This window comes from Hirundo rustica, chromosome 8 (assembly GCF_015227805.2).
Source record: "Hirundo rustica isolate bHirRus1 chromosome 8, bHirRus1.pri.v3, whole genome shotgun sequence".
NCBI classification, from domain to species: Eukaryota; Metazoa; Chordata; class Aves; order Passeriformes; family Hirundinidae; genus Hirundo; species Hirundo rustica.
Window position 1 is genome coordinate 18515367 of NC_053457.1, and position 17257 is coordinate 18532623.

Genomic DNA, 17257 nt, shown 5'->3' on the forward strand with positions numbered 1-17257 from the left:
AAGCAAAACTGACTTTACGACTTGAGTACAACTGTCTATAAGTAACAGTCACCTGAAGCCAAAACTTGCAGATGTAAAACCCCACTTTACAGCTTTATTTGGGAAGATCGTATTTATTATCTGCAACAGACTCAATTCTCCACATGGTGCAGCCCTTTGAGAAGAGGCTGAGCCACAGACAGAAGTTAGACATTTAAATTTTTTTAATTTCTAATCAATCTATCCATTCAGCATCTTACATTTCTTTTGTGGTGGGTCATTATAGTCCAGAAAAGTCAAAGGCCTACAACCTTTAGCTAAGTCTTTTTTCTCTATGTCAAGATTTAGTTCTATACCAGAGATGTTTTAGTCGGCTATACATATTCAGCAAAAGGTTGATCACAGATGAGTAAGCACCTGGAATAATGTAAAAGGAGGATGGGAGGACAAGGGAAAACATTGTTATGAACAAGTATTTTTACCTCCCTTTTTACAAATATAGTTTGAAATCAGAAGGAACAATTATGTTTTAACTTCTGCTGTTAAAGTATCAATTCAGCACGTTTTACCTAAGCAGAGTACACACTTCCCACAACTGCATTTGTCTATTCAGCTGTGTGGATGGTACGTGCACCACAGTAGCATGGTGCTCAGCTTTTAGCACCTTCACAGGAAAGAAATTTTCAGTAGTTCCCTCTGGCATGCTTTATTTAATTTAGAATTTATAATCACTGTTCCATGCTAACATGTCGTTCCTTAGTAAGATTTAATTTTTTTTTTTTTTCCCCCAGCGTGATTCCTAAATTAACATCTGTATTTTGAATTTTCTTTATCCCCTCTTTTTACTGAGGTAAGAACATAAAATATAAGAACACACACATTCCACATGAGTGATTTTTGGAATCACACACAAATAAAGCAGCAACTACCAAATACAGCACTGAGTATTTGGAAACTGAGACAGCTAAAATACAAGATTTGTTTGACTATGCAACACTTTAATCACATATGCTTTTGAGATTAAATTTTTTGAGGCATTTAAGATGCCTCCCTACCCACTCTTCCCACAGCCCAATGACTTCTAGAACACACTTTCATTTTTCCTTTTTTAATAAGTCCATAAAAGCTAAGAATTTATAAAAAGTACATGCAAATCTATTTACATTAACAAAACAAGAAGCTGCAAACTCGCCTTAGTATACAGGAACCAAGTCTTTAAAACTGGGAGTACAAATAAAACAGGACACCAAAACTAAGAGATAAGGTGACAACAGCAGCTTTGCTGACTGCTGAATTCCTGGTTTGTTGCTGGGATAAGCAGAGATGCATGGGCACATGACACCCAAACCAATTCATATTCCCTACAGCTTTCAAGAAGACAGAAAAATTGTGTTTGTTTTTACTCTTTCTGGTCCATTTCAAGTCATATCAACAGCAGCTGCAGCCCAAGTTCCTTGTTTCACCTTTTTTCAAAAGAGAGAATGTAAGTGAATATAAATGGGAACAGAGAAACAGATCTTAGGAGAAGTCCCATCTCCAAATGCTATTAGGAAAACAAACATTCTTGAATTGTCTGCCCTGTCCAATTCCAGCCTCTGAAAAGCCAAGAAACACCACTTCTTGCAAATCTCTACAGACCCTTTATCATAGAGTAAAAACAAGAGGAAAAGCCATTGGAAGTCTCTTAAAAGCTTTTTTTACAAAAAGCAAGTTTGTATTCTTGCTTCACCATTCATCTTTGAATACCCGTACTTCCACTTAAAGTAAACAAGGTAATTTCACAGTGAACAAAAAAAGCTAAAAGTAACTCAGCTTTCCATAGCTTAGGGATAGGAAGGACATCAGGCATATTTAACTATTCCTAGTTTAAGCCATATAGTAATTCACTGTCGCTGCAATAATGTGGTTTTCTTCTCAAAATCTGTCCACATTTTCCACCTTAAAATTTCCTTGTGTAGCACACGAGTACCTTGGAGACAGAACCAATGTTGTACTTGGATTTGCTAAAAATAACTGGTATTAAAGTTTCTTGACAGCTGGGCAAGTTCTAAGTTTTCTCTACCTATAGAAGATGAATGACATGTAACTTCCATATATGCTCCAACTATGCCCAAAAATTATTACGGTGAGTAAAATACAGTGACACCCTTCCCCACCTGACCATCTAACACCCCAGTCTATGTCCACGTAAAAAAATTAAGTGCTAGGAGGTAACTGGATATAAATCACAGTGAAACATATGAACATTTAATGAGATTTCAATTATAAGTCCACAACCTGTGACAAATGTTAACAGTTATGTTACCTCAGTTTTAAGAAATACTTTAGAGCAAACTCTTGCCAGTGGTGTATGGGACTGTAACTGGATTGCTGATTATGGTGTTAATAGGTGTTCCGGAATTTATCAAGTTTTCCATAACTATCAGTTGTCAGTTAACTACTCAATATCCTGCCACACTTTTCTATTTTTGTGATTAAGCCTCCATGGCACTAGAATTATTTGCCAAGTTAGTTTAACATTACAACAAAATTCTCACTACTGATGGAAGTTACGTGAAATGATTCTGCTGCACTTGTGCAGTACAAGTGAATCTCTCATGCTAACTACTATCATCTGCCCCCAACCCCATTTTTTTTTCATCTTATTTTTTTTTTTTTTTTTTGATGGCACACTGTGTGCCCTATGATCATTCAAGTAATAAACAAGGAATCAAGGAAGCAGGTTTCTGGAATTTCACAGAAATCAAAGTCTTACAACCCACGGCAACATCCATGGTTCTTATTGTAATAAAAGGTCAGTATATGCTCTTTATCCCATTTATATTAAAATTTCTTTTGAAGGAAAGGTGCTGATATTTTGTAATGTTTCATCTGTGAGGTAGATGGCACTTTTATATAAATAATGTAAATCAGAAATTAAGTTAGCTTTAAGCCTGCAACAAGTCCTGCACCACTGACTGTTCAAGGCATTAATTAATTCAGGAATACAAAATACTCCAAAAATTTCAAAGTCACACAGTGTTCCTCCTTTGAGAGAAGAGCGGTGGTCAGCTGCACAGAGAGGCACCTTCACTGACAAGGGTCATCGGAATTCTGGCTTTAGCCTCCAGACCCCTTCCCCGTTTGGGCTCCTGTGGAAGGTGCAGATATTGCGCAGCAGTTCTCTAAAGACACAGGAGTGCTCTGCAGGCAGTTTGGACTCAAATTCCTGCAGCAGTTCCCGAGTGCTGGCCTCGCCGTCCACGCGGGCCTGGAACGCCAGGAAGTTCCGCAGATCCACAAGCAGCTCATCGTATTCTGTCGAACCCTGCACTGGGGCTGGTGCTGGCTGATGATTCTCATCACCCTCAGTGCTTGTCTGCTGTGGTAAAACAAGCTGATTTCTCGCCCTCATACGAGCTAATAAAGATGAAGAGTCCAGAGCACTGGATGATGATTCTCCAGATTTTCCACTGAAGTGCTCACTGGAACTACACTTCTTTATATTTTGTTTCTTTATTGTATCTCCATCCTGCAAATAAACATACAGACTATGGGGAAAGTTGCATTTTGAGACCCACAGAACCTACTAAACAAAATCTGCCTTTTGTTTAGACTTAAATAACAAAAAATACCACTCAGAATTTGGTCATCTGAAGTACACAATAAAGAGGTGATGTATTCTGGTCTCAACTTTAAAACTTAGGAAGCGAAAGAAAAGCACTGCTGGTCTTGAGACAATTAAGCAAACCATGGTGCACTTTGTGACTGCTGTATCTAACTAGACCTCATCAAAACAAAAAATCAAATTCACAGGTAACAAAAAATTCTAGAATTCTACATAATCATGCAAAAAATGTGTATGACGTCTACAGTGTAAGTCAGACTTATTGCATAAATCATCAATACTTCACATATATCAGCTATTAAACCAGAAATATTAGCTTGTGTTTCTTACCTTGTGCTTCTTTGCAGGTGATGCACAAGTGGCATGTGAAGAAAGCAGCATGGAGTTCCTTTTTTGACCAAACCGATTCCTAAAAACCCATGAAAGAATTAACTCCATGAAACATCCTTCTCAAAATGACTAGGACAGCTTTTCAAAGCCAGGCTGGGTTTGTGTTTTAGGATTCTCAAGAGCCCTCTGCTAAGCTCCCTCTTCTACTTGTGCAACAATAATGCTTTCTTTGTACTTCAGAACAGACTACCCACACTTGTAATATGCTTTCATGTCTATTATTACATATAAAACATGTGGCACACGACTTTGATGCATACTACTGCAAATACCAAGACAAAAAATGTAAATCCTTAACATTCTAAGCAACTCTTGTTTTTGGGAAAGCAGAGTGAGAAGTGAACTCACTTTACTCCTGATGGTGCACCTGAAAGACCACTCGTGCCTGTCCAGGTTGGCACACCAGAAGCAGCTCCTAAACATTGCTGACGAGAAAGTCTTAAGGCTCTCAAGGCGTCCTGGGCCACTCTGCTCGCTTCTGCTTCCTCCAGCACATGATCGGCACTGGAAGCGTCCATAATGGCATCGTGCTTCATAACACTGTGTACCCCTAAAATCAGAGGATACAAAAGGTGAAGGAGGACATCTCAACTTATGTGAAAATCAAACATTCACTTTTAAAGTGAATACCACAATTGCATTTTTCCTTCTTCAGGGTGATTATATTAAGCACATCAGTACAGCAATTTCTAATGAGAGAACCCCCTTCTTTATCAGTCAAGTAATCAATCTGACAGCAAATCACTTGTGGTGTGCTGATGAGGTCATTATTCACAACAGACCTGGCAATTATGTGGGCAAATTGATCATTTCCATTGTTATGGACAGGACAGACAGAAGTGAAACCCTTGTGTAAATGAAGGTTGATTACACCCTGGAAATATCCAGGAGAAACACTGCATATACTTCTATATCCAGAAGTGTGGATGTTTCTGAACAGTTTGTGCCGAGGTAATTAGCAAATTTGTAGCTGGAATTAAAGTTCACTGGAATTAAATTTAAATTAAATTAATTTTTAATTTTCACTAAAGTAACTGAACAAACATATTCTGTATTGTAGCTCTAATCGTCAGAATAACAGATCTGCACTTTCCGTCATTTGCACAGGTTTTATGTAACCTCTGTTTAGTCAGCAGCCAAACAACAATTGATACCTGATTTTTTGAAAAGTTTCTGCAAGACATAGTCATCATTCTTCTTTGAGTCTTGCTCTTCACTGTTCTCCCTTCTGTATTGCTTTTGTTTCACTAGATGAGGAATGCGCTTTCCTTCAAATTTAGCATCTTTGTGATGTTTCTTCTTAGACTTATCTTTGCGGCTCTCATGTGACAGCATATCCACTCTGTGCTTTGTTTTTGAGATACACTTATAATGATTATTATCAAATTGCCCATCTTCAGTTATAGCATCCTGCCTTTCCCCAGAGCCAGCTGCATCACAGGTAAGGCTGAGATCTGTCCTGACATCTGCATTATGTCCTTCACCAGCCACCATGGCAGTCAGACACTCGGCATTCTCTGAAGGCTCTGCACTGCATGGCATCGACTGGGACGTGCATTTGTCATCACTTTCTGAGCACTCCTCCTGGCTTTTATTGAATGAATTTATATCAGCAGCAGCTTGTGCATTATATTTTGTGTAGCTACTTTGGTCAAAGGCTTCCAAATTTCCCTTGGTTTCCTCACTTGTCTCTATTTCTTTAGAAGAAGAATCTTTCACGTGTGTGGTGGAATAGGAATTGGAGGACTTGATCTTCTTGTGTGAGCTGCTTTCTGCAAGATGGACATCACGTTTAGAAGTGCCATTATCAGATGGCTTTGGGACTTGAACATCTGAACCAGTTCCTGAGGGATGAATGAAATTAGTATCAATTTAACAAACAATTAAGACATTTCTTCTTCCAAACAAATAGAAAAAAAAGCATGTACCTGCAAAAATTGCACTTGTTTCTGTCCCCTGAGATACATCGGGGCTGTTCAGAGTAAATAGTTCATAAAGGTCATTAGATTTGAAGAAGCGATTCTGCTTAGGGTCTTTCAGCACTCTATTTGTTAAAAACTGTTTGAAGATTTGTCTAGAAAAGAAAAAAAAAAGTACTTTGTGTATGAAACAATGTCTAGCTATGTTTAAGTACTGAGTACAGTACTAAAACAAAACTATAAGCACAAACATTACTCTGCAGAACAATTAAGCAGTGGGAAGATGATGTTAGTTTCCAAAAGACTATCTTGAGTTAGTAACTTTCAAACAACCAAGCAGATTGTTAAACACAGGGATTTATTATTTTGCAACAAATCCATAACACAACAGGTAACCACCATCCTGAGATGTCCTATGAGGCATTCCTTAACTAAGCAATAAATAACTTCACAGCTAGAACTTTTTTGTCCATTAAAATTGAAAAGCTTGCATATGTAACAATAAAAACAATCAGAAAGCTCGTGAAAGAAAAACAAGAGCTTGTTAAAATGACAACATTTTATGGGTTCAATTGATTGGAGGAATCAAAAGCATCAGAGTAGCTCACTCTGATGGTGATCACTGGATGACAGCTACTGAAAAGGGAAATCAGACTTGTGGCTGAGAAGAGTCTACTTGCAGAGGAACCAAAAGGAACAAATCTGTAGGAGAACAAAGCTGCAAGGTATTTCTAGTATTGGTAAAACTGCTTCTTTGCCATATTTGTACTACATAGTGCCTAAGTGAAAGCTATTTTATTCTTCACAAAAAATACATCTCTAAATGAAACTGGCAATCAGTTCTCTTGGACAGTTTTTATCACACTTTTGGCTCTGCTGACATTAAGCAGGGGAACTGTTTTTAAATCCAGTGGTCAAAAAACTAAGTTTTCATTCGCACGCAAAAAACCACAGGAAAACAGAAAAGACAACTTTTTAAAGCACAAGGTCCACTGCACTGCTCTGGAAAGAAATGAATTTCTGATGGCTGTTCTGACTGTTAAGAGTCCAATTCCTTGAAGCAGTCAGTGTTGTTCAAACAGAAGTGTGCCAGAGGGATGCAAGCCAAACAACAGCGGATGCTTTGTGTCCATGTGGCAAAACAGACTAAAAAAAGGCATCCAGTAAGTGTAGGTATTTCCTTATTTAAAGCTTTTTGTTCATTTGAATTTTCCAAGAGGGTATTTCCATTCTAGACACAGGATTCCCATGTACATTCATCTGGAATTCAAGTGAGTGGAGCTAACTACTGAGAAAGCTGAATGGGAAAGCAAACCAAAAAGATTTCATTGATTTTGAAATACTTTAAAAGCACTTTGAAGGTTTTAGCTACATTTTGGAATAAATAACATGAATATGACTGGTAGTTATTGGGATTTAATTCTTTCACTCTGGAATGAATTGGGAATAAAATCAAATTGGGTTTGCACAGCAGTAAATAGATATATGTACCACATACATCTTGATATATCCCAAGGAGAATATAAAGAACTTGATGATTTGAATTTGCATTTCAGACTTGCTCTGTCTCATGTTCTGAATAAGGTGCTCACTGTTTTCTGTCTATGCCTCATACTCTATTTTACAGTGAATTCTGGATGTCTGCTGGAACAGACTGATAAGGTTTATTTAGCACATGGGTCTTGCAGCTAGGGATGGAGCAGTGCAGCCAAGAGTCTAGTCCGAGAAAAAGGTTCTCCACTTCTCAGAAGAAACTTCTTAAAAGTTTTCCATGATGTGCCCATCATGGCCAAGGCTGGGGATTACAAGCAATGTGTGCACATGCACAGGTATGTCACTGTTACACCACCTTGGATTTGCTACAAACATTTTCCTGAGCATGCAGCTGTATGCAAGAAATGGTTCTGACTGACCTGTGGTATATCTTCTCCTCAATAGTACCTGCAGTGAGCAGCCTATACACAGTCACCTCCTTCTTCTGGCCTATTCTCCAAGCACGTTCCCGAGCCTGGAACACAAAAGGTTTGGTTACCAGACATGAGCCTAGCAAACGTGTCTGACAGAGTGCTACATATCATTATCTAGTTAGAAAGCCAAATTGAGCAGCATCTGTTGTTCCTTTCTCACCCTGCACTGTCACCACCAACAGTCCTGTCTGTTCAAGAGCTTGCACAGCTGTACTTTCCCTTCAGAAACATCTGGTTTATTTATTTTAAAAACACAGGCCATTTGAACTGTTTGTCTGACTGCACTGTAGCCGACTACATGAATCAACATCACTGAAGAGTGGTAAGGTATAACAGCATATAGGGGATGTGGTGGGAACCACTTAAATTGGCTTTGCCACAAGAGGAATCATAATGTGGAGTTGCACCCTAAGTGACCATTGCTGGGAACAGCAACTTAGGAAAGAGCAACATAGTGATTTAACACTATTTGACGAGATAGATGTGATTTTGTCTTCAGTTTTATTTCAACTTAGCTGGTAAATGGAATGTAATAAATCAAACTCACCTGTGTGTCTACACTGGGATTCCAGTCAGGATCATAAATAATAACCCGGTCAGCACCAACCAAGTTAACTCCAATGCCACCAACACGAGTTGTTAGAAGAAAAAGAAATATAGATTTGTCCTGTGACACAAGAGAGAATTTACTAAAGCAAGAATTACCAAAATGTACCATTAAAAAAATAAAAAATTCCTAGATTATTTTATCAGCATTATAGGCAAAGATGCAAAGGAAGCCAAGAGAAGGAACACTTTCTTGTACTTGTTTCCTAGTATTTCTTTTGACAAATAAAAGTAGTTTGATCTAAATTTCATTTACTGTTACCCAATAAAATTGCTTTTCCCCCTTCTCAAATCTGTTTTTTTCCTTAGCAGAAAACGCAACTTAAGTGTGAAACTTTTTTCCCCCTTTCTCACAAAGACAGGGGTTTCATTTCACTGAACTCCCCAGCTTTGTGTCTCCAACCTGATGTAGTATATTTAAAAGGAGAACAAAAAGGAATGGAAGAATCACACTCATTAATATGTATTCATGTGTGGGATGGAACATCTCACCTCATTGTATTTTGTTACAAGAGGCTGTCTGGAAGCTACTGCTGTGGTGCCATCCATCCTGAGGTAGGAATAGTTTCTGTATCTCACAAAAACTTCAAGTATCTGCATCATCTGTAGTGATGGAAAAGATTTAATGAAATCCAGACATGAAGACTGAGCATCTGTGTGATGAAACTGTAAGAATTTCTGGTACTAACTGCAGTGTCAATCAAACAATGACAATGGAAAACTTGAAACAGTTTCTTAACTGACAGAAAACCAACTTGTGCCAATAGGGAAAAAAATATTTCACATCTGAATGCAGTGGAATATTTGTGCTTGGTTTGGAAAGTCCAGGGCCATAGCTTCAAGACAATTACACAGACTGGGTGCAGCATCCCAAGGAAATCCACAGAAGGAAGATAAAACCGTGAGTACATAGGGAAAACAAAGATGATTGCATGTGCCACTGCCCTGAAGAGACCGATTCTGAGGATCAGACACGCACAGGCACTACACAGAGCATGCAAACTGACCACCAGCTGTATCCTGAAACTGCACATCTGTGTGCCTGGTAGCACACAGGTACAACTGACACAGCTCTGACCCAGTATATTGAAACTGGGCCACTGCCACCCTGCTGTGTCATAAAGCTGAGTTTGGGAACTGGTCTCTGACTATTCCAAAGACATCAGTTATTTCAATAACTTTTTCAATAAGACGTTGATTTTATGAGAAAGACACTATAAAAGGTGGTTCAACTTACAAGTTTTTTAGCTCATCTTACCTGTCTTGACTGAGTAAAAAACAGCACTCTGTGACCTTGCTTGTGCCAGATTTTCAGCAAGGATTCTACCACTATCATTTTTCCAGAGCGTTTCCAATATCCGAACTGATTTGGATCCTCCGCTTCAGCATCTGGCACACTCTTCAGAATTCTGGGACTATCAGCAACAAAGTCAGGGTGATTGCAAATCTTTCTCAAAGTTGATAGTCCTAAGAGAATCTAAAGAACACATGAAGAAAATATTTATATTTTCCTGACAAATATTTGTATCTATATGGGTTGTGGACAAGAAAAATATACAAAAATAGAATAATCCACTCACCATCAATGTTTTTTTAAATAATGTTTTGATGCTAATATTTGCTTAAAGGAATGTTTTAGGAAAAATGCATAAAAATGTCAAACAAATCAGTTGTGTGCAAGGTAGGAGTCACAGGGAATAGCAGATTCTACACAGGCAGCAGCAGCCAACAAGTGAAACTGTACCCCAATTATGCCTTTCACTTGGCCACAGCAATTTCAACACTTACACTGTGATGATGGAGGCAGAAGGTGTTAAGAAGCGACTAGTAAGACAGTAACAAGGATGTTTGCTATTTTCTCTGCTTTCTGTTAATACTGTGAAATCATCAACTGTTGCACAACAAAGTTATCACACCTGAACTGTACTCTCAGGACTAGCTATACTTTTCCTTTGTTTCACTTGGGCAATTAGTTAAAAGCAGGCATATAGTTACCTACAACAAGTCACAACAAGGCATCCAAAAAGCCAGAATTTGTTCCCAAGATCACAAACTTATTGTGAAGCTCATTCCATTCCTGCTTTTATCTGGTCCTATCACTACATGCAGATCACTAACCCAAATATATCTAATCTAACCTTTCTGAGAAAAAAATAGACAACTACAAAAGCTGGACAGAGATCAGTGTGTTTGCATCCCTTACTGCTCAGAATCCAGCCAGAAGAATGCAAAGGCCAGTCCGTGATTTTATCCCTCAAACCCTGACTTATTAATGCCTACCTGCATGTCTCCATTGAGAATCTGGTAAACTTCTTTAGAGTTGATGTAATTTTGATAGATTTGACGCTGCTCCTCTGTCAAACGGCAAAAGAGGACCTACAAAACAAACCAACCACTCAAGCCCAATCTGTGTGAATTTTAGAATTTTACCATGTGCTGCAATGAAACTAACTTCATAGATGTCTGATACTAAGTTACTAAGTTAAATACTAAGTTAAAGGATACTACATAGAAATCACTAGAAAAAAGAAAAAAAAAATTAGAGAATGAACATGATCATCAAGATGAGTATAATAAGGCTTCATGTGCTCTTTCCCAGTAGTAAGGTTTTCCCCTCAAATTGCTTTAGTTTTGGAAGTGCTGCCATTTTCTAGTTTTAATGAGATAATTGCAACATCAGCGTTCTCTCAAAGCTATGTTTATAGTAAACTCTTTCCACTGTGTGTCTGTCACGTCCCTTACAACTTACAAATTCTTAGAACTTCAGCAGATGTGATCTGCACTGTCTTTAGAGCTTAAGCATGAAATATAGTGATCTCTCAGGTGTTCTGATGAGGCAAAATGGAACAAAATCACTTCCTTGCATCCTCAAGACACCTTACATTATGTTCTAAATCAAACTGATGTAGTGCCCTGTGACTGACAAGAGCAAAAATCAAATTTGCTTAAACTGTCTATGATCACATTCTTTAGATTAAGGAGCCTAGACTCTTTAATACCTAGACATTAAAAAGTTGGTTAAAAATAGTATATAGAAATTTAAAAATTGGTTAAAAAAAGATCATTAGACCACATATACACAGTATGGCCTCCTTCTTTATTATGTACCTTTCAGCACTGTCTTACAAAGACTAACACGTCTATTTCTCTTTCAGAGGGAGGAGACAGGAAAGGAGTCAGGACAGAACATGAAAGCCTGAAGCACTGAAACCTGAAGAAGAAGCTAATAATTACTACAAGTGAGTATTTGTAAGAATTTCAGTTAACTAATACTTTCAACCTCCTCTACTTTGAATGAAAATGTTTCCTAAAGAAACATACCACCTTGCAGTAAAGCAAGCAAGTTTCACACCGCAACACTAGTATTTTGAAAATTTATTATAACGTATAGGCCAGCTAGCCTGCAGTATGAACAACTGCCAGCAAGTATTTCTCCATTATTTGCTGCACAAATTAATCTTCCTACGACAGGAAACAGACAGACAACTCATTTCAATGCACTTGAGACCTAAGGGGACAGTATTAAGTACTCCTGACTATGCTATATATATATATACTTCATCTATCCTTTACTTTTTAGAGAAATGAACTCATACAGACCCTGCAAGACAGCAATGATTGAATACTCAGTACCATGGTGAAAGAATATGAACCTTGAAAGCTCTGCATCTTATCCAGCATTTTATCTGCTACTAGCAGAAATTACTTGCAAATTTTCATGAAAGACAGAGTTTTGGGAAGGGAGAGGAGTCGGATCTAGTAGTGAAAATGAGCAAACCTGTTCATTTTTATCTGGAAGTGAAAGGCTCATTTTTACATCAGCCTTCATTCTTCGCAGCAAGTAGGGGTTTATGGTGTCCCGTAACACACAGGCACACTTGTATGCAGTTTTTACCTGAAAAAAGGAAGAAAAAGCACAAGTTGTATTTTGATTCTTGATATTAATTTTAGCAACTAGCAAAATTACATAATTAACAATAGGAAACTCCTAATAAAATTAAATGGGTTATTTCACACGGATCTACAGTTACATGTTCAACACAACATGAATTGCAAAAAAATTCACGTTAGCAGTAACCTGCAGTAATACACAAACACAGCTCTTTTTTCAGTTAGTGTCTAGAACATACAGCATTAAGTACATTTAGAAGTCAGACTAGAAACAACAGAAACAGCTGGAACAGTTTCCTTCAAGCAAAATGATATTTTGGATGCATTTACCTGGACAGGAGAGGCATTGCAGTATCCTCCCATGGTTATTGGGACAGAAAACTGCTCCATGAAAACAGGTAGTGTCCCCAGTTTTCCTGGGAATATAAAGTCAAAGAGGGACCAGAGCTCCTTTAGGTTATTTTGCATAGGGGAGCCAGACAAGATGATTCGATGAGGTGTGCGGAACTATTAATAAAACCAAAAGAAAGTTATTTTCATGGTTCCTGGTGTATACTGCCTCCTGCCTGAGAGGATAGTCAACTTCAACATCAATAAATTCTCATGTCAAAATATCTGGCCTCACACTCATGAAAAAAGCCCCGATTTCTGCAATACACTGTTCATAAACTGCTAGCAGAAAATTGACACCAGCAACCTGACATTTATCGCTACTGCTAAATTACTATGCAATTTAAAATTTCTAATTTTTTCCCGACTACCATACTTGTGTAAATTTCCCCATGTAAATTCATTAAAAATGCTAAGTAAGCAGTTAAATACAGACCATTGTGATTTATGCTTTTATTCTTTATTAATGATCAAACATATATTTTTATGATAGGCTATTAGATATCGGAACCTCCCTCCAGAGCACTTAAATTTATTTTTTATAAAGTACCTGCTTGCATGCAAGTGTGACTGCAGCATTTGGATTTCGGATTTTGTGACCCTCATCCAGAATGACATAATGCCAGTCATAGGTGTGGATGTTGTCCTGCATCAGTCGAATGTACGAGTAAGACGTAATTAAAATTCCATGGCATGAAGCAATTTCATGAATTAGTTTCACCTAAAAAACAAAAGGTGCACGTTGTCACTGAGACAGAATCCTCAAATCTACACATACAGAGATCTGCTGTCCAAGGTACATATAAAAAGTATTATAAAAGCAGACCTGCAACTTACTTTACAAAGAAAGCAAGTATATGCAAGGTTTTGATTACATGATTCTTAGCTCATCTCTCAAAGAATGAAGCACTTGAATAGTGTGTTATAGCAAATCAGAATTTATCAAAAGCCTGGTCAGAAGGAAACAGTGTTTTTTATTATCAATTTTTTAAAGGCAGTATCTGAAAAAACTTTGGATTTGATTAAGGTAATGGGTTTCTTCAAGTTCTCCTATATTCGCTTCACAAACCCAGCTTTGTGCACTGCAAGCAAGATCAAGAAAGTTAGAGGAAAATTAAACAAGTGAAATACTGAAAAACAAATAGAATAATCTATTTGTTTATTCCTAAATTCTGCCAAAACCTTCATGTTATAGGATTAATAGAGTTGCTATCAGTCTTCAAATTTTGTGCTTCTCTTGTAAGCTTTAACCTTTCCCCAAGTTTTTACTAGCTTTTATAGCTGCAAATTATGTAGGGCAGGAACAGTCTATATCACTTTTGACAGTGTTCAGGAGTCATCTTTATTGCATTTATCCTCCATGTATAAATCTAGAAGACTTAAACAGCAGATGAGGAGAAGGGGGAAAACAGAAAGTACAACCACCACCAAAATTTGCTAAAGGGAAGACAAACCCCTTCTTACTAGGAAAGCCTTTAAGAACAACCCATAAAATCCCCACAAAAAAAAACCAAAAAAACAAAAACAAAACAAAACAAAAAAAAAAAAAAAAAAAAACCACCACAATTTAAAAAACCAAACAAAAGGAAAAAACTCATGTCAAAAACTCAGATGGTGCCAATATCCATGACCTTTTACTGTAAAATTACTTGCTCGTACACTCCCCAAGATTCAAAAAACCCTCAATTTTAACTGTTCAAGAACATCTGCTTTCTGATTATCATCTCCTGATAAAAACACAACACATTAAATACTGTTGATATCATGAGTCTCAAGAGAATATGTAATCTTTAGAATAATATGTATTACAGACAGAGTAGGGTTTCTCTGCAGGTGTGGACACCCAAAGCTGAATTCTACCTGGTACATTATCCATAGTTGCAACTTTTCTCGAGTCTCAGCAATGGTCTGTCATAGAATATTGTAGACATCTCTACCCAAACACTTAAGACAAATCATCTCGGGTGATTTAAAATTAAAAGCTTGTAAAATATGTAACCTCTCCTAATTTTTGCAATTAATAGGGTATGTCTGCAATTAGCCTGACTTACAGAATGCTACACTCTTGTCATTAAAAGATGTTTTGTGAAAGTGCTGCTGTTATTATGGAGGCTCAAGAGACCAATCCCTCCTAGAGGGCAAACAGTGGACTCGTAGAAAACAACAGCCATAAATCACGCTGTCAGGTAGCACAGAGAACAGAAGTGAAACACAGGCACATGAAGGCCATTCATTGTAAACACACCAAGGCAGAATCCTACTCAGGATTTACTGAACCTGTAATTAATTAAAGTTTCCTTCAAGCTAAATTTTTAATAAACAAGGATTTGTGCTGACAATGAAGAAATAGAACAACACAATTTTATCAACTTACACTGCAACACTTACTAAGTCTCATTTTACTGCATTGGGTACTTTTTCAAGGTTGCCTTCACTTCAGGTGCAGTTCTTGGAATCATTCTAAATATTTTAAAACATGGTGACAGAACTAATATTGGATACAAACTCTTGTGGGTGTGGTGTTTTATAATTTACGCTATTTTACAATGTATTCTTTAGTCCACAGTTCTTGTCTCATTAGATTAAGGCGTATCTATATTTTACTTTTTCTCTGGAAATACACTTCAATGAAATATTTTGGGTCATGCACCATTACATTAAATTAAAAAAAAAAAAAAGTGTGCTTGAGAGAAATAAATCCTACTAATGTCAGATTACACAGCAGTTACCTAATTTTGAAATTCTGCACTCTGGCCTTTATCTGATGCTAATGAATAGAGAAACATGTGAGTAGACTGAGTAATTATGAACCTGCATTTTTGTTCAGCACAGTACTTCAGGCCTTTACAATTCAGGGGCAGTATTTTCTCCCAACCTTGGGTGATAAATTGATGGTGTTGCCTTGTCTTCACTGGAGCACATGAGATGCACAAAGATTGGATGAATTTGGGGAAGCACCATTTCCTAAGGCTAAAAGGTTTATGAGTTATTCTAAGGACATATCTCTAAACAAATGCTTTTTTCCTATTGGTACCTCAATGTACCTACAAGTTTGTTTTTGAAGGTACAAAAACAGGACAATTTTTTTGACTGATGCTTACAGAAATGAGACTTTTTTTGATAGTATTTTAAAAATGTTTAAGAGGATCTGAAATCTGAACTCTTATCTGAACATTAAAAATGTTAATCATCTTAGACAGAAATGTGTATGTCAAGACTGAACTTAAAGACAGACTAGTGATAACTACAAAATTCACTAAACATTCAGATACCTCTGAGGCAAGCATGAAGTCAGAGATAGTATCTAGTCACTCATCTAAGCATATATCATTTGTAAATCAAAAGTGCATTCTTCAGCAGGCTTATCACTATCTCGTAACCAACCATTAGGCCTGGGGATCCATAAATTCAACATATAAAACCTCTTTATTATTTCCCTGCCCCAACAAAAAAAATCTAAATGGCACCATGAAGAGGCTTCAAAAGAACACATTATAATGTTTAATAATGTAAAAGTTGCAATAAAAAGAGCTAAAGCACTTAGTACATATTTAACAAGAATGCTACCTCTTGGAGCACAGTACTAATTTTATCTGAGTTTGGTCCTTAACTCAGAAAGAGAGCCTTTGGCTAAAATACAGGTTCCACATGCTCTCATGCCAATAACTGTAACCTCTGAAATTTATTTTCTTTACATGTAGATTATGTACTCAGCTGTGAGGCTAGAAGATCTGAAATGTTCCATGAGTAAAGTCATCTTCAAGTACATGGTTTCACAGCTGCAGGCATCATGAACTTGGCAATTACTTTCTAGGGTTGCATTGTGTGTCCTGCATTTGACCAGAATAAGGGAATGCAAAGCTACACGTTTACAAATGGTATGTGACTAACATCACACCAGAAGGAGGTCTTAACCTCAGTGAAACCCGTTCTAAAGATTAAGAAATTAGAAGTTCAGCCTTCCATTTTAAAAATACAGCCTCCTGCCACATGTGGTATGTGACAAGATAATCAAAGTTGGTGTTGCCTCTTACATTCTATGATTTATAAATGCTCAAGTGCCAACAGAAGTTTTAAAACAACAGGACAAGTGCTTTGCACAGAAGGCTTTTTTCCAACACAATTAAAGTTTTTTCTCCTTACCTTCTGTTCTATACCATAAATAAAAAAGCATTTGTGATACACTACATTAGATCTACCTCTTTTTTTTCCTCACATGATTAGAGGTCTCAGAGCACTTGATGTTTAAAGATCAGATTTGAGTTTAAACCATAGTAGGAGCTTAAGAGCCTAAAACAGCACCACAAGACATTTAGCCACAAGTGCTATACCTTGTTCAAACTGAAAGCTGACTTCACAGGGGAAGACTATAACTTAAATCTGGTTCCATCTACTGCTCCAACTTAAGCACATTTATCATCATAGAAGAGCTAAATAATCATCTGTAACCACAAATAATTTTTAAAAAGAGCAAGTTTTACATTTCATCTGAATGCCTTAAACAAACT

At 37.2% G+C, this 17257-nt stretch overlaps 1 protein-coding gene across 2 annotated transcripts in view; it reads right to left on the minus strand.

Annotated features, from left to right (window-relative positions):
• Nucleotides 1-1696: 1696 nt before the first annotated feature.
• ERCC6 (ERCC excision repair 6, chromatin remodeling factor) overlaps nt 1697-17257 on the minus strand; it is a 40136-nt gene continuing 24575 nt past the window's right edge. For both annotated transcript variants that reach the window (XM_040071496.2, XM_040071495.2), the window contains exons 9-21: nt 13300-13470; nt 12690-12866; nt 12247-12363; nt 10749-10844; nt 9727-9945; nt 8961-9071; nt 8410-8529; nt 7809-7903; nt 5905-6050; nt 5131-5820; nt 4325-4526; nt 3917-3995; nt 1697-3490 (exon numbers count right to left, since the gene is read on the minus strand). In XM_040071496.2, coding sequence (XP_039927430.1) covers nt 3062-3490; nt 3917-3995; nt 4325-4526; nt 5131-5820; nt 5905-6050; nt 7809-7903; nt 8410-8529; nt 8961-9071; nt 9727-9945; nt 10749-10844; nt 12247-12363; nt 12690-12866; nt 13300-13470 — 2652 coding nt within the window. In that variant the 3' untranslated portion in view covers nt 1697-3061. The remainder of the gene's footprint in view (nt 3491-3916; nt 3996-4324; nt 4527-5130; nt 5821-5904; nt 6051-7808; nt 7904-8409; nt 8530-8960; nt 9072-9726; nt 9946-10748; nt 10845-12246; nt 12364-12689; nt 12867-13299; nt 13471-17257) is intronic.